This window comes from Pygoscelis adeliae, unplaced genomic scaffold (assembly GCF_000699105.1).
Source record: "Pygoscelis adeliae isolate BGI_AS28 unplaced genomic scaffold, ASM69910v1 Scaffold238, whole genome shotgun sequence".
Classification (NCBI taxonomy): domain Eukaryota; kingdom Metazoa; phylum Chordata; class Aves; order Sphenisciformes; family Spheniscidae; genus Pygoscelis; species Pygoscelis adeliae.
In genome coordinates, this window is record NW_008825285.1 from 1,620,694 (window position 1) to 1,644,266 (window position 23,573).

The 23,573-nt window shown below is 40.0% G+C and overlaps 1 protein-coding gene across 3 annotated transcripts in view; it reads right to left on the reverse strand.

Moving 5' to 3' along the window:
* DNAJB6 (DnaJ (Hsp40) homolog, subfamily B, member 6) overlaps window positions 1-23,573 on the reverse strand; it is a 63,380-nt gene that overhangs the window by 15,753 nt on the left and 24,054 nt on the right. For all 3 annotated transcript variants that reach the window (XM_009329888.1, XM_009329886.1, XM_009329887.1), the window contains exons 6-8: window positions 20,766-20,897; window positions 19,722-19,863; window positions 17,446-17,516 (exon numbers count right to left, since the gene is read on the reverse strand). In XM_009329888.1, the coding sequence (XP_009328163.1) occupies window positions 17,446-17,516; window positions 19,722-19,863; window positions 20,766-20,897 (345 nt within the window). The remainder of the gene's footprint in view (window positions 1-17,445; window positions 17,517-19,721; window positions 19,864-20,765; window positions 20,898-23,573) is intronic.

Consider the following 23,573-nt stretch of genomic DNA (forward strand, 5'->3'; position numbering starts at 1 on the left):
AAAAAAAAAAAATATATATATATATATATAATCAGGGTTTTCCCTGGTATTAAGAAACAAAAAGTAGGCGCACCGGTTTGCTCAGTTTCCTGCAACCAGCATTAGGAGAAGATGCAACTGGTGAGGGACGCCTGGCTTTATCTAATGACACAACACGGCTCTGAGCTAAAGCTCCAGTGAGCTGGTTATGCAAGGACGGCTTGCAGGAAACTTACTCCATTCAAATCTTTCTTGAATGATGGCCAGCAAAGTGTCTTTCTAATACTTTAAGACTTTAAAGTTAAGAGGTGGTGTATTTTCTGAAGCTCAGAGCAGGACAATGTATTGCTGCTTCTAGACAGGACTCAACTGGAAGTCTGATGTTAGTCTGAGCTGCTACCGATGCTGACTGACAACAAGAGTACAAAAGAAAAAGCTTAGCTTGACTTTTTTCCCCCCTGTTATTACAAGGACTTGGAATTTACCGTGCGCCTATGGAGGGCACTGGAGTTTCTGATGACTCAACTACACCCGCTGCTGCTGGGGAGAGCTGAGCTGCGGCTGAAGGAGCAACCCACAGAGAGAGAAAAAAAAAATCCCCATTTAAATACATTTATCTGAAGTCAATAGCACTACAGTCTTTGTAATCTGTTGGTAAGCTTTTTGTACTGATAAACTTTTCTACTGTTACAGTAGCTCCGGTATTAATATTTACCTTAGCAGAAGATACCAGGGTTCTTCTGAGACTCAAGTCCAACTTTCGCTGGGAAATCTCATACTTTAGAGGAGCCCGTTGGAACCAAGAGCTTATTTAATAGAAAGGACCTGTCTACAGGCCTGGATTACCCTGGTCTGAAAAATTCCTGGAGATTAACTGGTTCTTTTGTTTCTTCTCTTAGAAGCTTCACGTCTAATATATTATAGCACAGAGAAGACATCAGGAGACCAAGTAACTCTGCTAAAACATAGAAGTGGTCTAATTTGGGGGACCAAACTTGAAAGTTGTTTTCAGAAAGTTGCCAAATCGTCAGAGTTTCTTTTAATTTCTATTAGGAGCAAGGGATGCTCCTAAGATACCAAGCCCAGGGTATTTTACAAAACTGCATGTGCACACACAACCACCCCTCCTGAAATTGTAGGCAACATGCTCAGCCAAGAAAATACTCCCTCACCATTACTGGAGGCTATGTTGAGCAAGTTCTTCTGATTAATCGTTCTTAAACTTGTTTCTAAATGCCAGGAAACACTAATACTGCAACTCTTAACAGCAGGAGTTATAAAACCCACTTGCAGCCTGTGCTCTCTCAGGTTTGTCAGACTCAACAGAAACTAAAATTTGCATCAAGTCCTCTTTGGAAAACGTCGCTGTCTGAGTCTGGCAGTGACAGCCTTTAAAAATCTCTCTCTTGCCATTTGATGTGATGCTTATGAGAAAAAGCAGCCATTTTAAAATCTACTGATAAAAAAAATGCAAGTAGTCTCAAAAGCCGAAAGAGCCTGAAATCACTCAGAAACTATCTGGGGAATGCCGGAGCAGCTGCCCCATCTGCACCATCGCTTCTAAGGGCAGAGCTTTTGTAAACCGAAAAAGGAGTTTATTTCAACACTGAAGTTTATCAGCTGAAGCACAGGATGAAGCGCAATGTTTTAAGTCATCTCACACAAATCAGTGGCTTTCACCAGTTATTGGCAATCATTTTTCTTCTGGAGCAATCACCTATTCCTCAGTGCTGCTGTTATATTCAAAGAGAGCATGAGGGGATTCAGGGTTTGCTCTGGTGCAGCAAAATGATGTCTGTTGGAGGCATCCCTCCTGCAAAATGCTAGTAAATACTTAGCCGAAGTGGTGCCTGGAGTGCTCAGCTGGTTAGAAACTAAAGACATCGTCAGCTCTCAATCTGCACCCTCTGCAGAAACGTGCTGCCACGTCCCACCTCATCCTCTCCCCATCTCACACCCTGCGCTGGCTCCCAGCCGCACAGCTCTGCGGTCACCAACGTCACCGCGCTCAGACGTGCACTACGTCTCCCTGCTCCAACTCAAAACCTCATATTGAGTTTATAACTTGGGGGTTTTGGACCGGGCTTTCCCAGGCCAGGACCAGCATTACTATTTCCTCTGCCGTGGGAGCTGGGCATTTCCTGCGAGGGGGGAAAACAAGTCCACAAGTGGCCGGAGACAGCACAGGAGGTGGTGGTGAAGTTCCTGGGAAGTGGTGGAAAAAAAAGGGGATGGGATTTGGGACAAAGCACAGAGACTGGTGGAGCAACTCTCGCAGTGCTCTTTCTGTCCTGGGAGAGCCATGGCTGCAGCACGTCCAGTACCCAGGAAAGGACAGGGCTCAATACTTTTTGCTCAACACACATCGCAATCCTCTGCCCTTCTGGCTTTAAAAGCTGGCAATGGACTTGCTCTTTTTATTTTTGCCCTCGTATCCAGCTGCTCCGGTGCCAGCTCATGCTGTTCCTACCCAGCCCGTAACCCTGCGGCGCAGGGCAGGGGCAGGGAAAGCCCCACGCTGGGTCTGCTCACCCTCCCCACCCCGCAGCAGCTCCCTTAGAAAGCTCAGCCTTTTGATTTTCTTCTTTTTTTTTTAAGCCATATGGATTTTACCTACCACCCCCATACACGCCCGAGAACCCCATTATATCCTGTATTCAGCCCAGCATGTACCAACACGAATCCTGCATTCCCAGCACATCAAGCCACTCAAGATGATGACATTTCGCCACAAAGATACCCCAATCTGCAATAAACTGGGAAAATTAAGTGAGTGTACACCATACGCTAACTGCAGGGGTGCTTCAAACGGGTACTTTGAAAGGAGATGTCATCATGCTGTTCCCCTGAGCAGCTAATGGAGATCGATGGCTAAAGCCACTCCTGTTTGACCGTATCGGGTGGCACTGAGCTCTGCAGCCTGACATATAGACAGGGGACTTGCTGAGAGTGCCTGGATTTACCTCCTCGCCGCCAAAACTTCCTCATCGGAAGATCTTTTAAAGCCCAACGAATGGTCCTACATTAAATTTGAGGCCAGAGAGAAGTGCAGGCTGAGCACATCCAGGCTTTTGCAGTTATTTTGCTTCTGTCGAAGCACGCCAGGGCATCTGTGCAGATTACGCCAACTGCTCTCATCTTAAAAATTTGGGATGTGGGAAATGCAAATGGCAGGAGGTAACACGAATCCCCACGTTTCCAGCAAGCAGAGAGATGACCCCATTTGCATGCTGCTGCTCAAAGTGAATTTTATTCATTTTAAAAGACTTTATCACACAAGGGTCTTTCATTCATTTCTGCATGAATTTTGAAAGGAAGCAAAGAACAAGGAATGAGCTTTGCAGCTTGACATATATAAATACAAATTAGCAAGATTTCAAGCTCAGAGTTTGAACAAATGGACCTGATTTTTAAACAGCAGTTGAGATTACTTAAAAGATGATGCTTTCTACACTTTTCAGGGTAATGTCAGGTCTCTACCATAGTTTCCTGCAAGTTACGTTGTATACCACTTCATTGCAGTGCTGCCTGCCAGAGCCCTTAAAAAGTTGCACCAGGGGCTCCTACTCTTGGGGCTTCTCTCCCCAACACACTCCCTACGCAACACGTAGGCGAGATGAGGCTCAGGTCACTGTAACTGTCTCCCTCTCTTACACGGCCCCTCTTCCTCCAGAATTGTTATCACTAACATCAAAATACTTGATTCTGTTCAATATTCAGAGGTTTTTTTTCATCTCACCTATATTTCAACCTCAGGCAAAAATCCCTGCAGGTTTCATCTCTACCATGAGGAAGCCTCGCAGCTCACGTTTCACTTTGAAATTGGATTTGAAGGGCAAACCAGAATCCTACTGAGGGAAAAAAACCACAAAAACCGGCCCTTACAATGCAACTTAATACTCACTACTAAAGGAAAACAAATAAACAAACAAAAAATCCACAGCGCAACTACATGCAGCCCGCGTGGTCCTCCATTGCGTACCCAGACACAAGGCGCCTTCCACCAGCATTTCCTCTCTCCTCGTGCCCGAGCAGAGCCCCGCAAACCTTCGCATCTCTCGTGATCGTGCTCCAGAACCTCCCAGTGCCAGACGAAATGGCCCCTTTGCTGCCCCAAAAGACAAAACTTTCCTTCTTGCCTTCAACCCTCCTAGGAGTTACCGCCACCAGGTCAATCAAAATTGGCTTCTAATTAGAAAACTCCAGACAGCAAGCAGAGGAAAAGTGCTCTTATACTTTCGCAATGAACAGATCTTTAGAACTCTTAAAAAACAACAAGTTAAAGTATCAAGACGTCGTCTTATATTTCCATTAGTGGCCCTCACTAAAAGGAGCACCTCCAAAGCAGTTCTGAGGAAGCCCTAATTTGCAAATTATACAGTTTTGTTACACATTTTTCCATTGATTATCCGCTTTAAACCAGTCTTCAAAACCTTAATGTACAGCAAACCCAGATTACCGTAAGAGAAAAAAATTCTATCTAAAGCAAAAAGCCATGCAGTTAAATTTAAAAAGAATCTCATGAGTGGCTTCAGAAAAATGTGATAAATGACTTCCCCAGCTGTTTTGTCAACACTTCCATAGTAATTTGGCAAAAGCACAAAATCACCAAGTTTATATTTTCATCAAATGGCTATTAGCGCTGTTGAAATCTCACAGACACGAGACAGTGAGAGCAAGCTCCACATTTTATATTGCATTGCCCGTGCTCAGTTTGTAAGCTCTCATCTTTTCAGGTTAATCATTTGAAAAATATTCTCCCTTCTACCCTGAGCCTTAAATATGACACTAAGGGCTTCACATATTAATTACAAAAAAAAGAAGAGATACCCGCCCTTTCCAATTATACCCCCCAACGTGTAATTCATTCCTCATCCGTCCCTGCTTTACTAGGACTAGGGCAAGCAAATCCCAGCTCCCAGTGCTTGCACACATCCCTGATTTACAGAGCTCCGAAGACCACCATCTTTTAACTGACATAGAAAGACCATCATCTTTTAATTGACGCCAAAAATGGCACGTGCTCATAGTAACAGGACGTCTCTTCTGACAGCTCAATAGGTTTCAAGGCATTTTATGAACCTTCACCACAAAACCCAATCCTTTTTGACATCTTCCTGACAACAAGAGCACTAAGCCATTAGTTGGCATTCAGTTCAATATTGACATGCTAATGAGAAGTCTGAATTTGAAAAAAATAGTGTTTCAAGTTGACATTCAATAGTAATTTTGACTAAATACTGTATTTAATTAGGAACCTGTACACCGGCCTTACAGGGGCCGTAAGTCCCAAGCTGTACCACTTTTTGTTGCCTGGCACCTCCAATCCATCAGGGAACTCTCAAAGTTTCCAGTCTTTCTTTCCCACCCATAGTCAAGCTCTTCAGCCTGTGCCTTGAAACCCACCACAGTTTAGGAATACGACAAGTAATTTTTCAAATCCAAGACCTATCAATAACTAAGTGTCTATACATACAAACGTATACACACATATACATACATACATGTATTTATACACACAAAAAGAAAGTGCTCCCTGTATACGGCTCAAGCTGACGTTCTGACCAAAATAACCAATAAATGAAAAGCGTGGAAATGAAAATTTTGTCAATTAAAAAACCCCAAACACCAAATCAGAAACGTGACTACGATCCAACAATAACAATACTTACAATTATCTTTCGTGCCTGGAAACAGTATCATCAGTCAGTTTATATGCTCCTTCTAGCAGAGGTCCAGTGGGAACAGGGAACGTTTTACCAAGAGCTTTGTGAGTTTTGGAACCAGGAGAGTTTGAACAGCGGCATTAGTACCTGCTTGGTGTACTCAAGACAGCCACGCATCTCCTGGGAAGGCCACCCCAGAGCTGCCCATGCCTGGAGCAACGGCTGTTCCCATCCTACATTGCTGCAGCAGCACCATCCCACCTTTTAACACACCTTTGAGATCCAGGGGATGAAGTGCCAAGGACAGTAACAACCATTTCCAACCACAACCTTTGGGGCCGAAGTAAAATAGGGGGGAACCAGTATTTAAGCGCTACCACAAAAGCAGAGACATTGGAGAACGCCACGTTCCAGAAGGGAGCAAAGAGCACCTGAAAGCCCACCAGCCCTCCGTGGAAGGGATGCGCCCACCAAAACTACACGACAGGACAACTCAACACCTGAAGATGGCGTAACAAGCTTCGGCTCAGTATCCCCCATCATACAGACATACCCGCATCTCCTCTAATTCTGCAGTGGCAATGAAGGCTTTTCCAAATATTTAAGTGACTATTTGTCAGCGGACTCGTTATACCATGGTATAAATATTTGAAAAACTTTAAAAACAAATCATGAAAACCGCAGAGGTTTGAACTGTTTAACTACAAGAACTATTTTGTACTACTAGCAGACCAAAGTGTAGGATCCAGCAAAGCTTATCCACCTCCCCCCTTGAACACCAGCAAACTCAGAACCTTCTCAGAAACACTGGCCAAGCGTTTTACTAAGTTTGAAGATGTCAAACTTCATTTACACTACAGCATTTCTCCTCGGCCCTGTAAGATCATTATTGCTCCCTTTGCGGGGTTGAAAATGTCCTGCAGTCAGCACTGTGATATCAAAAGGAAACCCAGAACAGATGCACAACAGATAAGACTGACATTCACCTACATTTGTTATCATGCAAGTCAGCGACTGACATAGAAAGTCCCAGACTTTGCACTTTTGAGAACATTTCGTCACTTTCCAATTAAAATTCTGACCTTGCCTGAACTCTTGGTATTGGATACAGCCTGGTATCTCTGCAGAAACAATCTCCTTTTACAGTAATTTTAAAAAATACTAAATGAAAGAATTAACAACTGTTTTTCTAAAGAAAAAGTTGCTTACTCAAGACTGAGTGGCGGACTGGAGACAAAGTGACAGCAGACACTGCAGTCATTTCACCTTCCAGGAGGTGGAATCTGTTAGCTGAAGCCGTCAAAGCACTGAACTTCTATTGAGAAGATAAACGGATAAATAAAACCATGCTGTTGTAACACTAATATACTGGACATTGATGACAGTTCAACTAGGACCTCACAGAGTCCACCTCTATCACAATTTCAACTGAAAATTTGAAGGGCCTATATTTTAAGGGAAGATTAACCAGAACTGCCACAAAAATAGAAAACTGGAGAGGCTTTGACCTCTCTCTTTTACTGTTAGCAATATACCATCTAACCTACATTAAAGCTGCCCTTCAAGTTGACAGCTTGGCTCTGTGCCACTTACAGGCCCATACTCAACACCGGAGACACCGATAATTTGGGGAATTTTGCCGCCACACCCAGAAAACACAACAGCGAGCTGAATCTGGAGCCCGACGTGAACCAAGGGTTGGCTTTTTGTTTCCGGAGAAGCTGGGAGGCATAAGACAAAATCCCTCCCTCAAACAGCTCTCGTAAAAAAAGGCTTTCCACTTTTGGAAACCATTCTGTCCAGGGCAACGAGCACCTCCCCTGCAACAGAGCACACGGCACGGGCATACATTCGGCTTTGTGATTTCTTCTATGAAAAGCGTTACCAGGGACGTAGTCATCTCCTCCTATAAACATTTCGGGAGCAAAGTGCACGTGTGACCTCAGAGCAAGTGCTAGAGGAGAGGGAAGAGTGGAAGCCACGTAAGAGTAATCGATTAATCTTTTGTTCTTGATTTTGTTCATCAAGAGCAGCAGAGAGGCTTAAAAACCTGCGTCTTCACAGAAAAAGGTTTTATTTCCCCCGAATTGAGCATCTTCTCGATTGTTCACTGCGTTAGAAAGCACCTAAAATTCACCTCCTGTTCTATGACACTTTTCAAGACAGAGTTATATTTGTTAATAAAGAAATTATTAATGGCTACAAAACTGCTATGGGTAGGATTCAGGACAAATTACTCAACTTCCTTTTAACCTTTCAAACAGAACTATCTTCCAGTTCTTTTGGGCTAATACTTTCAAGACGGATCAAAGGTAAGTCAATTGGAAATTATTTAGACAGCCCCCTTGCAACAGATACTGCAAGTTACATACCATATAGTAGTAGCTGGCATTGATATAACATCTCAAAAATATGAATATGCATAGTAAAGTACGCCTAATTTTCTGTTTACTTAGCAGTGGTAAAAACTGTCATCTACTTTGTAATTTTCTACCTGATTTGCTAGAGAAATTGCTGTGTTTTGGCTAAGAACACGTGGTGATGTCTCTTCCAGTGATGTAACAGGGGACTCGAGTTGTACAGCGAACAGAATTGCGCTTCCTAACCCTGAAATAGGTTCCACGTGGAATGTGCCTCAAAAATTTTGAAGCTCCTTGGAAAATACGGATAAAAAAAGATATAATTCTTTTGCTTTGCCAAGTTACAGCTCTGAGACATTTGCAAATAACTAGTTTTGAAGTGGTTTTCTGCTACCAAACAGTCAACACATACAAGGTGTACACTGGCTATATACTTTGCCAACTACAGACAGATTTCTGTCCAAGACTTCTTTTAAGCCAGAGAAGGGCAGAGCAGTACGGCACGTACGCTTGTTTGCTTTCCCGTTAACAAGTTTCCTTGTCACCACAGCTGTGTCTGTACTGGGGAAGCTGCACTGCTCTGACTCTGCTCTAAGGCAAAAGCCTTACGGTTTTCATCGTTTGTACAGAAAGGAGACTGCACAAAAGCTATTTTAGGAGCTGAATATTTAGATCTCAAAATATGGTTAATTTGACTGTAGAAGAACTAAGACTTGGTTCTGGAGTTCCAGCACTCTCCTGGGTACCTTCCCCAGAAAATTAGGAAGGGCCTAGAGATAGCAGGACTTTGCCGTAAGAGAGTTTATGTTTGGTTTTGTTCCAAGCTATGTTTTATGCTTATATGACCCAAATGCTGCTGAGTTGTAATTCCAGGAATTTGCCTGTCCACAAGCTTCTCTTAGAAATAAACTTGATTAACAAATGCAGCTCTGGGTGTATACAAAACCCCAATAAGCATCCACAGATGGTTTTTTCACGCACATAAGCCCTGTAGGAGACGCTTCTCTGGCTGTTCCCTGTAGAAATATTTTTCTGACATATTGCAGTCTTAGGCATTTAGCACACTACCAGAGATGATCCAATGAACAAAAAGCCAGTTTTTTTCCTCGTAGTCACTCAAAATTCAACACACGCATATTGCTATCCACATAAGATTTAACACACACTAAAAATAAAAACTTTACATAGTTAAAACGTTGCCCGCTGCCAAATGAATCTTTGTCATAACATAACATTCATTAACAAGAGACCTCCTAATCGTCTCAGGAGCTGAAATTAGGCTCTGTCAAGCTCTGCAGTCTGTTGTTGATGAGAAGAGACAGGAGACATACGAGAGCTCACTGTAATGCAAATTCCAAATCAAATTCCCCGGGACAGTCATCACGGCCCTCGCCCTGGTTCCTCCTCATCACTAAACACCCAATTTGTCCACTACAATAAAGCAACTACTTACCTTAATAGATCCAGAACATCTTCTCTCACATGAAGTCCACTCTTGCACCTGCGCATCCCAAACTGGATGCTTTAGGGCAACAGTCACCAGGCAATACTATCTGTGCCCTAGATGCACGCGTTGTCTCCTCTCTTCCCAGCTACCCTGCTTCCCCAGCCCCTCCCGACAGGCAAGGCAGCCCTGCACGCAGCCCCAACCATCCCTCAAATTCCTTCATCACGAAAGCATCCCCCAGTCTCAAAACCACGGTAAGAGAATGTGTCATGTGCATTGATGTTAACACATGAGGAGAGGGAGGGAAGAAGCTAAGACACAGACTATGAAGAAAGGCCTGAAGGAACACTGTGCCCTTGCTCTGTGCCCCAGGCTCCTGGGTTTCCGCTACTTCTCTGTACAGCCCAAACACTCGGTTCTCACTAAAACATATTTTTCAGAAAGCTAGTCTTTTAAGAGATGCTGAAAGCTGGAGAAACCACTTCTCTTGGCAGGTTCTTCCAACACTTAATCACCCATGTGTTAAAAATGTATGTTTATCTTCTCATTTGAATTTGTCTAGCCTTATACAAATGTTTATACCCTTCTTCCAAACAAGGCAACCTTTAATATGCACAGTTTTATCTTACTGGTGTACACGTTTTTTTTTAGAATCAAACTGGAATTTGGCACACAGTCCTCAGGCTGCAGAAGCACCTCCTTTGCCTGCACGGGCAGGGAAGCAAGCCCCTGCAGCAGCACAGAGCTTGGGCTGGCAGAGAATGGGCAAACGCCCACTGCTTCTGCATTCACTGCGGTAACTCATGATCAGGTTTTCCTGATGAGAAAGGCAAAGGCCAAATGAGGAAAAAAGTCCTTGAAATTTATGTCAACAGCACAAAAACAGGCTGTGTTGGTTTCCTCTTCTCCCTTACTGGTTTCATGCCCTGCAAGTTACATTGAGAAGCAGCATCGTGCCTATCAAGGATGTTAAGATCTGCCTTTCTTCTCGGTGCTAAAACGTACAAGCCTAGAAAAAATGGCAGTAGCACTAGAGGTATTTAATGAAAGAAACCCTTTGGTGGTTGTCCTAACTCAGCAGACGAATCTCCCCAAGAGAAAAATCCTCCACCTCTTTGCACTCATTCAGGAGCTCAGTCAAAGACCGAGGGCAGGAGGTTCGTGAACGTTACTCATGCTTGCAGACAATACCAGATGCATCCAAAACAGCTTTAAGTGGATTTCTAGCTGTATACTGCGCTCCTGAACATCCAGCTCACAGTTTGTGTAGAAGAGCTGAGTTATTGAAGTGCAGTACACGTGGTGGTGGTAAGAACCTGACTGTATTTCCTGTAAGCACCCAGTAGTAAGAAATGTGTATCTCGAGATCAACAGACTAATTCTGGGAGGTGTCTGAGTGACTAATTAACAGGGCATGTCCTAATAAATCAAAGTACCAAAGTGCCTTCTGATTAGAGGCAGCATTAGTACGGAAAGCCTGGCCAACGTCCTCCAAAGACGAAAGGCTTAGTCCTCCGAGTCTGGCTAAGACTGGAGGAAAGGCTGAGCCTTGGCCATGTGAGTTTTCTCCATTTTCCTCCAGAAGCTTTGGACTTCTCTGTGAAAGTACAATTTTAAAACATCCATAGTCTAGCTCCCTTTGGAAGAAGAATGATGGAGACTCATACCACAGGATATGCGCTTTCGCAAAAGCAAGACGCAGTACTCTCTTGCTGAGTAAGACAAATATCGCAACAGAAAGACAAATCCAGATTTCGTTTCTGTACTGGGTTTTGTGCTGCCCAGAGCAAAAGGCAGCCTCCGACTACCTGCCTAGGAAAAAAGTTTGCCAGAGGTGGCTATGCTGACAGTAGGCAAATGCATGATAAATAAGCAAGTTAATCTTACTCTACATATCAAAGACTAACACAGACACGGCATGTATTTCTGGAGAGAAACCGAAAGACTGCTGGATCTGCCCAGCTTCCCTACCAGGTGTGTCAAAGCCTCTGCAAGCTTATGATTTTTTCTTTCCAGGTAAACTCTCCTCCTGGACCACATATTGATCAAGCTTGTGACTGCAACAGAGACAGAAGAATCCTATTCCAGAGCTGCTGCTTTGCATCTTTAGCTGTTTTGGTAACAGCTTCAAGCAACTCCGTTACGGACAGCCAAAATAATTCTCTTTCCTGGCCATCAGGAATGTCTGTGCCAAAATCTGAATTCTATGACCAGTCACCCAGGCTGGATTCCCCTCCCATACTAGTAACTCATTCAAATAAATTTACAAATAAGCAGCAATGCAGGAGATTTCATATTTGATTTTTGACAGTCAATAAAAGGGGGAACTGAAGCCTTTTCAACGTACCATGTGTTTGCTATATCACGTAAAAGACTAGCATCCTTACTGTAGTCTTTACAAACTAGGTGTTAATATTTAATCTCTCTCAGAATTAACATTCAATTGTATGAAAGGATTCAGCTTTATTTTGACTGCTGGTAAGCTAGCAGCTACAGCTGTTTTTATGAGGTTCATTCGAAGTTGGCTGCATCAAAAAGAATAGCTGAGAGAGCTCTCATTTATGATTCACTCTAAAGGATAAGTTATAGGGCAAAGCAAAGTCTTAAGAGTTATTACCATAAGCCTCTAAAAATCTATTTTCTTGTCAATTTTAAGTCAAGCTCAAAAATGATCTATTTTTAGTGATTTTAAAATGAACCCACTGTGCTGCAAAAGGTAGCATTATTGAAAAAGCCAGAGAACTAAAGAGACAATTCCACTTAATAGCATCCTTTTAATAAAACTTTTTACTTATCTTCTGAATTAAAGATACTTTAATCCCCACCATTACATTTCGAAGCTGACATCTTCTCAAGCAGAAGTCTTTAGCTTCCGTTATTTGGAAGGTAATTAGCACTTAGGCCACCAGCGCAATCTACCTCACACCAAGATTTTATAGCTTTCAGATTTGGGTACTATCACATCCAAACTACTGCATGTATTTTAGACATGGTAAGCATGACAGGGGATATAGTACTCACATGGGTTTTCAATTAACTTTCTACCAGCTGCTGTAAGTAAGATAACACCTAACCTAGGGCTCAGTCTGCCAGAGCACAGTTTTCCGAGAAGTTTCAGTGACTTTGAATCAGCAGGCAGCTCGTATAGGCTCAGGGTTACGGCTCAGATGGTCACAGCATTTTTTTTAATCTTTTTTTGTATATCTGACAGCAGCATCTCAAAAGTGGGGCTTACAGTTTTGTGAACGTATGACCTGGGTAGCAGAGTATAAACCAACCGTCCTGCTCTAACTTTTCAGTAGTGCACTTCACTCAACAACCAACTCTAGTCGAGGTATTTTCTCCAAAACCAAAGCAGATCAAGCAGTAAACCCACTATAATGATGACTTCAAAAGGTATAGTTTGTAACACTAACAAAGTAAATTTGCTTCGTTCCAACACTATTGCAACAGAAGGATCATTTCAGCATTTCGGGTGGAAGATAAAAAGCTTTTTACTTAAGACAACCACTTGAAGACAAGCAGTAACAAGAAAACCCAAACTGTCTATGCTGAGTACTACATAAAGCAAGTATGTGGTCACAATTCAGTCCCAAAGCAAACAAGACCAGAGGGAGCAGACAGTGCAAACAAGCTTCCTTTTCTTACCTTAAAAAAAGTAACGTTTCAAAGTCCGGGTTACTGCTGATTGGCAGATTACTGGTGTCGGTACTGCAACTACCTCGTGAGAACACCATGACTTAAAAATAAACCTAAGTACTAAAGACATCCAAAAATCGGGACCAAAGAAGCAGGTTCTCCAGAAGTACTACGAAATGCTTCCACAAAAAGGTTAACAAGAATCCTAACACTACATTAATGCATTGCATTGAGTGCCGTTGAGAAGTTCTCTAACCACAAGCATCATACAGCTGTAACATTCGTTTTGCAATGCAACGATCTTTAGAGGTAAACACTATGCTCTTATAATCACAGATTAAACTAAGGCAAAGTAGGAAACAAGCTCACTTTTCAAACAGAACAGAAGCAAATTCAGGAACAGAACTCAGGTTTCCAAAAATTAAAAATAAAAATCTAACTTTATCACTGGACCAGCCCAGAGATAGGCTAAAACATGTAAGCACAGCTAAATACAGAAGACAAAGCTCCACTTACACCTAAAGCTAATACACCGGAGGCGGCAAGCAAACAGGACAGCCAAACACGAACACTGACAGAGAGGTATAAAACCCTTGGGCTTGTTTAGAGATACATTTTTAAAGTCTTTTACAAGCCCTGATTTCAGCATTCTAAGACTAAGTCCATCAATTAATCACAAGCTGATACATGTACACCTTACAAACGCTATGGACCCTTACTCTGCAGAGCAGCTTTGTCGCTTGTCCCACAAAACAATGCCTGTGGTGCTCAACAGGGAAGGTATTGGAAGGACTGAGCACAATAGTTGCAGCAATTTTAAAATGTGAAGCATTCTAAGGCAAAATCCCAAACTTCTTCAGTAAAGCCAAGTGAAAGGGGCAGGTGCCATGCAATCTAAAGAGAAACTTGTGTTACAGTGTAGTGTGTTGAAATTAGGGCCATGCACAAGAGACCAAAAAGAGGTTGCACCAAGAAAAAGCGTTACAAAGTTATTGTATTCTACCAATGAACTTTGAAGCAGAGCATGAAAGAGTAAGTGACTTAGCAGGTTCAAAAACTCCATCCTAGTTTTTCCAAACCACTAGAGGAAGCTTAATTTAAACTGGATGGTGTCCCTAAACGTTCAAAATTAATCCCTCCTGTATGAAGAAATGGTACTTTTAATCAAACAGTACCTGGTTTTGAAAGCTACCTCGTGCCACTGCACATTTGATGCCTAGCATTTGCTAGAATCAAGAACCTTTTCTGTTATTAAGTATTTTGTGCTGTTTTGGCCAAAATTGAAGTTTAAGGAAATGTGCTTCCCTTGATGATCCATTACTTCTAGCGAGTAGGTTTTGTACATCCATGCAAATTACATATTAGTAAGGAATGACATAAAATTTTTCAGAGCAACCTAATAAGTGGGTTTCCAAGAGAAAAGAAACTCATTTCAGCAGCACAAATAAGAAATTCTGGATATATAATACATAATAGGAAGAATTTAAATTGGATCCATAGTAAACAGAGTGAGGACTTATTTTGTGTATTAAAAATAAAGTTGGATGCAAGAAGTTGCATTAAAAAAAAAGTTGGATGCGGTGTTATTTCAAAACTATTAGGGCTTAGGTCAAGTGTAAGAAGGTGACAATTTTTTATTTTCTTTTTTTTCTTTTTTTACAGCTGGAACTGGAACTGCCAGTCCAATTATATCCACCCAGTTCAACCACCAGCCTATTCAAATGCTGGTGTATGGGTATCTGCTTACTACCGTAGAAGTCTTTACTGTTGAATTCTCCCTTCTGCTGACTCATTTCTTCCTGTCTTTATGCTTTGCCAGTTTCTCTTTCTACCAAGAAAGTGCAGCACTGCCATTTAATGCTGCATTTTGTCCAGCTCTGACAGTAACCAGCTTCAGGAATCTGAAGGCAGAAGAGAGACTATCCAAAACACTGGATCTTCAGCAAATTTACAGTGTTAAAAGATTTCATTATAAAAACCTGGAGTGAACTGTTCTTATATAATGCTGTGAGAAGGACCACACTTTTCTGGGTAAGAAGATCTAAGGCAAGCATGTGGGTACCGATTTGCCACTTGCAGGTATGCTATCATAATTGTGTTCTTAACTTGAGCTAGGTAATTTAAATTTTAAAGAAGATTACCGGGGACTAAAATAGAAGGTGAAGTTTGGCAGCTCAGTGTAAAACCTATGGGTATCCACAGGAAGGAATTCAAACTCAACTCCAGATTGTCCTAATTTTATTTGACTTGGTTAACCAATTTTGAAGCACTTTTTACAGTTTACATAACTTAAAGGAGCACACTGTGTCCTATAAATATAAATTAACATTTTTAATAACTCAAGACATCACAACAAAGCCAGATTTTGAAATAAATTGTCTGTTTAGTTATCTGGATCAAGAAGGAACATACATGGGGAAGGAAAAAAACAGCATTAACAAGAAAACACTGTTTAGTTCTAAACTGAGTTTGTGCTTCTACACCAAAAACACAACACTGAAGTAACAAGAACTCTGCAAAGAACTTGAAAAGGTACATAACTTTTGTAGTCCCAAAACCAAAGTACATATTTATTTCTTCTTCTACCTGTTATTTTGTTTGGTTTATGAAATTAGCATTAATGGTAGAGGGACAAATGTAAGATATACCAACTTTGCTGCAAATATGAATTCTGTTGTAGCAGTTTGTTAGAAGACGAATTGGTTTTCCTGCATGATAAAAAAGAGCAAATCTTTTCGATGTATTTAATAATCAACGCATTTGTTAGTGCAAAGCAGATGGTGTTCAGCAAGATTCAGGCATTAAGTGATCATTTGAAAACACCATGCTTTTTTTTTTTTTAAACACTAAGCCACCCTGAAGAATTTCGTGAAGGCCAGATGTTCAAAGCTGGTGCACAGATAAAAGCTGCACATCCATGATTTATGCATGAAATTACCCAGAGCCTGACAGGTGTTAACATATGCCAATAGTTATTTGCATGCCTTCTCTATGACATAGAGAAATCAAGTCATCTTTCACTAAACTTTGAAATCTAGACTTAGCTACAAATTAATACTTTGCTTCACTCCATTAATTTAACAAAAGGCATTAATCCATCTTTCCATTTTTGGTTGATGACTAAAAATAAGAGTGATATATTGTAACACTAATAATTTATTCAAATCTTATTCAAAGCAATTATGTTTGTTCTCAAGATAAGCATAAAAATCTTATCGTTCAGAAAGCCTTTTTTTAATTATTAAATGTTTTCCTGTATATTTATGTTCACTACATAAATATATGTAGTAAACTATGTTTACTTTTTTGAAGCAATCGCAGAACTTAAAACTTTAGAAAACTTTTTTAATTTTTAAACAGAGGGAGTTACTTTAGTCCTAGACCAAAAAAAAAAATTATGTACTAGGGCAAAAGATGGAGTTAGAGAGTCAGCCTCTGAATGCTTCTTAAAAATAGGTGCTTCAAATGCAGGTTTAGAAAAGAAATTAAATATCATGTTTTCAGTCACACTGGAGAAAACATCTGCAAAGAAAAAAGGCCCTCATCCTTAAGACTGAAGAAAAAGGTGGTAGGAAAAAAAAAAAAGCACTGTTTTCCCAAGTTGCCCAAATCACACACAGACACAAGAAGGTTACAAATGCCATTCATGAAAGAATGCACCACAGACATCAGCATTTATTCATTTTGAATTTTTTTTTTTTTTTTAGCAAATGACAAAAGACTCAGCTCACTGGCTTCACTTTTGTTTACCTTTTGCTTACATTACACATTTAAACATTTGTCAAAACTTACTAAGTTGTCTGCATTCATGCACAACTAGAAAACATCCTTAATTTATTTAAACCAGAAATGCATTACCAGAAATGTATTAACATTGTTCACTACTAAACATTTAAAAAAAAAGTTGAAATTATTAAAAAGGTTATCCTGGAAATGTTAACTTCACAGCAGACTTAAACTACTAATTGGCTCACATTTCAAATTGGAAAAAGCAAGATTCATGCTAGTGTTAGTGTACATCTCGCCCTAGCACTACTGAAGGATCATGGTTCACCTTGATCATATATAATAAAAAGAAAAGTGCATACAGAAATTTACAACAATTTTAAAGGACAAAAAATGGTCCAATTGATGTGGTCCCAACAATTAACTCAAAAGTCTATGACAAATACGAGCTTCAGTGAGCTATTTATACTACTTAAGATTAAGTACGGATATACAGAAAGTTGAGTTCGTTTGAAATCTTCAAAAAATGTTCCTGTCAATCCTCAAATGGTGGCTGTTATAGCTTAAAATTTCTGTTAAATGCGTGCGTTGAATTACTTGTTATCCAAGCGTAGCAGCTGCTCCTTACCATTTATTGTTAGCGACCTTAACTGGCCATCTTCTTCAACTTCTACTCTCTCTTGTCCGTTCTCAACAATTCTGTAGGACAAAAACACAGTTAGCCAGTTTAAAGCACTGTAAGCAGTTTCAAAATACACACCAGACCTAGGTTTTTAGATCATGAACTATAACAGAGCACTGCCTGCTTAATGCAACTGTAGTTGGCAAGCTTTTGTATTTAACAGCACAGAAGCTGTAACTAGTAACCATCTGCATTCCCCCACTGATATTGCTTATTTATAGCAGGAAAATTGCTTTCTGGAAGTTCGAATCCTCCAGTTTGTAGAGTTCACAGTTACAGCTGTCACCTCATACACTGTCACAGTCGTACTGACACTACACACTATTATCTAGAACTAAATGTCTTTTGACAGATCAACTGTACAATCCTGATGTTGCATTTAGTACCTACCCATTTGTTAAATGCATAATATTCTAGATCCAATCACAATTTTGCATGATGTAAGGCACCCAAGACAGTCTTTAATCCACTTTTAGTTTGATCTGAGCAATTAATTTGGAGACCTACTCTATACCAAGTTTATGACCAGCATGTATGCTGCAAAATTTAAGTATCCCTGACTGGAAGGGGAGATTACTAAAGAGCGCTGTGGGTTTGGGCTTTCTTTGTTTATTTTAGAAATGGGAAGATAAGGAATGTTTAAGTTATTTTTAGAACATTTAATTTATGCCTAAATTTTAACGATCTGGGAATTCCCCCCTCATGATTCAAATGAGGAAACCACATGGATGAATATAAATTTTTCTGGAGATCAGACTTATTGAAGAGAATATACCCAGATTAAAAACAGAGGGAATGGCTTCTTGCCTGAAGCAAAATATTATTCAGAGAAGGTTTTCATTGGGTATGCTGGGATATGAATCTTCTTTAGACTTAGCTACCTCGTGGGCAGATATTCTACAAAGTAACAGGACTTCTCAGAGACAGTAAGTGTGTCTTCCTAGATGTGGCTAACCACATTTCTTGCTTCCCCCCGCTTTCTAAATACAATAACAAAAGATATGACAGTGGCATACCTGATTTAGCCTATTTTTCAATATTAAAACAAACATGGTGCCTCATCTCCTTTTGCATAAACACTTTCTTTGGTCTCTCTCACCTGGTAAAATTCTCTCAAAAGTGGGCAGTTTTCAGATTTTTCTGGAATACACTCACAGAAAAGTATCATGACCACACCAGCGTGTGATGACAAAGGCTGCATTTAAGTGGTCAAGATGACAGGATCTCTCCAGTGCAACAGGACACAGAAGAACCTTGCACTTTGAAGTATAGGACACAAGTTACCCAACAAAAAAATTGGTTCTCCCTTGCTTTTCCATAGATTTTTATTAAGTATTGAAATTACATTTAACTACTCGTTCAGTACTCCTATAACTTATTGATCATGATGTTCATGCAGGTTACTCTATAGCTAACTAATATTTGGGTTTCCCAAGTGCAGTGATTTCCCCATCACAAGCATGAAATAGTGAGAAGGTACGCTGTGTATAGTACTTGAAAATTCACTTTCCAACAAACAGGAACAGTTTTCTCCAAAGCAGGTTTCAGTTGCTTATTTCACTTAACAGATAAAAGAAAATTACTTTTTTTACACAAAAACATCACTCAAACACTACCTAGGAAAGCAAACTTGAGCAGATGTTAGGGAAAACTGTTTCATGTTTCATGATGTCTACAAAATTAAAAGTCCTCCCAATCCCCAGTTAAAAACTTCACAATCAACAGAAACCAAGCGCACTTTTCCCTTCCAGAAGCTCAAGCTGACTTGGCAGACAGTAGTCAAGGACCATAATAAAAGATGCACAGGAGCTTCTGAAGGCCTGGAAGAGCTCCATTGCCAGGTCCCTTTCAAACAGCAAACAAGTTGCAACCTTCGTTTTTCATCAGGGCAGTTCTGAAAGCATGTCTTGCACATCTGAACCCTCCTCGACTACAAAGAGTTTAGACAAAAACACCATCTTCCCCATTTTCACATGCTACAGCTTTAAGTAACTCAGCAATGCCAAGAAGAGTCAGAGAACCCAATAAAACCTTTCAAATTTTTTTTAAAGCATCCAGAGAAATCCAAGTAATCTGATGACCACAACAGCAAAAGTAAAAATACACATACATACAGGTATCACTATATTTATGTGTATATATATAGTATATTTATATGCATGTATTTATAGCTATGTATGTCTCTACATATCGTTTCATACAAATATATTTGTATCACTTACCTCTTTGTAGTAATTTTTCTGCCATTAACTATTTTAGTTGAGGTTGATACTGATTTGAAGTTACCCATCCCACTGCCACCAAATGACGTAGAGGAGAACGAAGTAAGGCCTCCATGTCCCAATGAACCAAACGAAGTAAAACCTATTGGGAAAGAAGGTATTTGACTAAAAAATGTATTTTTGCATGACCGTGGGATCCAAATTTATCATCCACTCAGACTACATCCTAGCTTCAGGATGCCCTTAGTTGGTTGCATCAACACAGCATCAGTGACTAGATGGCATTAAACACCAGTGTGAGAATAAAAACATGGCTGCAGCCCCATCAGTTTCTCCCATACGGACCCACAGTTCAAATTCCAAATGCACATCATTGTCCAAAAACCATCCGTCACCTCCTCCCCTGAAGAAAAGGCATTCAAGCCTGAGTATCATTCTTTCCACTCAAGGTAAAGCCAGTAGCTTTAGTGAATCTCATTTTTTGCTTTAAAGTAGATGTTGGGATGCCCTGAGTTAGCAGACAGAACATCACTAACATCCCAACTAATACCCAGAATCTTAACACTTGAAAGGATGCTGACTACCAGCAACTCTCAGCAACCTCTGAGATACAGACGTCAGCATTCAAATTGACTACCCCAGAACTGATACTACGTAGTACCATGGGTTTTAGGCACACATTTTTCCAGTGTATTTTCAGGACCTCAATTAAATAAAAGCCATCACACCCACAACACCTAAAAGCAAACAGAACAAAAACAATTCTAAAGCTATAAAGAAACTGTAGCACCAAAATTAAGAACACAAAAAGTTCCACCTCTTAGAGGTCTGTTTACTTTTCATGAACTTTCAGGTACACCAAATATTGTAACTATAGCTTTATTTACATTCAGACTTTACAGAGAGCAGCTTAATTTTAAAAAAGCAGCCTCAGAATTTCCTGAATGAAGAAGGCAACTTTTTTAAAAAGTATTTATCATCTTATTATATTGAGATCCTTTGTGAACCAAAACTGCATTCCTTGTTAAATGTTGTGATATTTACCTGTGTCAAATGAAGAAAAACCACTTCCAAAAGCAGGGAATCCACCAAAGGCAGAGAAAAATGATCCACCACCTCTGCTTCTGCTTCCCCTTGGACCCCGCCTGCCCCCGAAGAAGTCCTCAAAAGGGTCTTCTGCAAAACAGAAGACAACATTTAAGAGGTCGATATTACTGAGTGATTCTGTATTTAAACATTAGGGGTTCTTCATTAAAAAAAGACATTTCCTGTTACAGATAAGATTCTTCCTTTGAAATATTTGATGCTACTGAACTGAACAGTCCACCAAAAAGGCAATTCCTATGCTCCTTCTGGACTAAATTCTGTCTCACTTTTGGATCTAAATTAATTATGAAAAGTAGCTGATGTCCTTATTTTAGCTGTTTAATATTAAAAACCAGTAAAGCTAATGTAAACACTCTTACATTTTTCAGTATAATAGAAGTGGTAAGAGCTACAGAAATAATATTACTTCCACCACATGCTCATATAGCGTAATACACTGGAGGTATGATAAAAAGTGAAATCAGTATTTATTTGAAGCTAACGATGTCCAGACAGTTAGCATTTGACAGATTTAACACCTCTTCAGATGCATAATCATGATCTCTACACACCCAAGTCACCATAAGGCAAATCCTTCAGCTGTTCCACAGAACTCCCTGTTGTCAGACTAAGGTTTTCCAAGATGAAGAAAAAAAAAAAAGAAAAAAAAGTAGCACTACAGACAAATTAAACTCTTAGAATTTGAATTTAACAAATCTTATAATATTGCACACAGGTACCCGAACTTTCTAGCTTATTTCTGGTCAAGATTTATTGTGGATCACCATGATGAGGTCTCTGAAAAGTTACTTCCAGATCGGTTATATCAATTATTGAAATATAAAAACAGCAGCCAGGGATTGGTGACTCATAGTCTTAAAGTGTTCAAAGTGTTTATTTTAGCACTTGCCACATTAGGTACTTCAAACACGTATTCTGATGCACGTTTAGGCAGCAAAGTATGAAGGTTTACACACAGTGTCCCAAAGAGGCATTCGGTCCCTACCAAGCAGGAGGAAGAGGGGAGAAACAGAGAAAAGGGGTCATGGATAAAATGCTATTTCAAATTCAAGTACAACTGTTATGTCATTCAGAACAGCTGCTGTTCCATCCCCATTAGGAAGACAATAGTCTCTTTCAAAAGAATAAAAAAATAAAAAAGAAAAGGAGCAGGCAGGGAGGAAACCAGACACCTATACAAGCGATCCTTATTTACGTGATCACATTTTCCTAAAAAATGGTTATTACTAGAATTTTCTGAAAACTGCTTTTTACTAGTGCTCTTAAAACAACAAGCAACATATAAAATTGCAATCATATAACAGATACTCAAACAAACATAATACTTGCATTAAAATCAGAAAAGTTTAGGAACTTTAACTATTCTCTCCATCAATCACAACTCTCCCAGAATGAGTGTGGTACAGTACCAATGATTTTACCAAGTTTTACAAGTAGGGACTCTCAATATTGAAAGGTAACAGTCTGAAACACTGCTCAGAGCAAGCTCTAACTGAAAAATGCAGAAACTGGTGACAGCAGCAATAGAAGTATGAAAACAAGGAAAGAGTCTTATAACTGCCATGACTGTTCAGAACTACAAATTGACAAAGTGAAGGTCAGAAACGCAGTATTTATTCCACCTCCACCCCTGGTATCCCCACAAAAATCCAAGCTGATTGATGATAAATCACCAAGTTAATGCAATAGTGACAATACTAAAGCAATCAATATGATAATAAAAATATTTGTTACCATCTGGTTTATGTGCAATTACTTAACACAAGTGAAACGTCACAAGGTATTCATGCTGAACAAAGGCAACCACTGAGGTTCAGACGTATATTCCCATCAGCAAAGACATAAAACGCCAAGAACAGCAAAAAAAATAACCCTATCCTTCCCCTAGCTTCCAGTTATTGAATAAAACAAGACAGGACCAAACTTTTATCTTACATACACTAGACAAGGAAGTGATAAGATTTTTTTTCCTACTTCAGGTGGTTTTTTTGTTTTGTGCTTTTTTTTTCATTTAGAACAAGTTTTCTTCAATATAAAGATAACCTATTATTACCTTTAAAACAACAGAAATTAAACCAATGCTTGGGCATGGAAATATGGGAACCTACCACCAAAATTACCATTTCGAAAACAAGCACTATGCCCATTTTAAAAAAAAAAGGTGATTTTTGTCAGACTAGTATATCAGCTAGCAAGTAAAACCACTCTAGTTAATTGTTTTGTAGTCCAATTTATTCTTGCTAGAGTGACTCATAAGTTAGTTATGAAGGTCATTCACTCACGTGTACAAACGATCTATATTCTATTACTCCCACTGTTAAGCTTTCTATTTATAGTCCAATTTTTCTTGTTACCTGGAGTTCGAATAAAAACAAAACAACCTACCATGTAAGCTTTGAGTTTTTAATCCCCCACAGTACATCAGCCTATTCTGCAAATGAAATCTCTCCTCCTTGGCACAACAGCAGCAGAAACGCAAAGGTTTTTGAAGGAGAATCACAGAATCTCCCAGAGACCCCCGGCTATCAACCCAGCTTCTAACTGGATTATTGCCTACTCCTAGCCACACGAAAACCTAGCTGAGATTTGGACATGCCTTATTAGCCTTTGGCAACCCTACATACCAAAGAAAGAGGTCAGCACTCTGTATTAGCAAATGTTCTAGCCTCAGGTGATTCCTGTTAGCAGCCCCGCTAATAATCCTCTAGTGCTCTTCCAGTAATTCTCTCCAGTAAATAAGATACT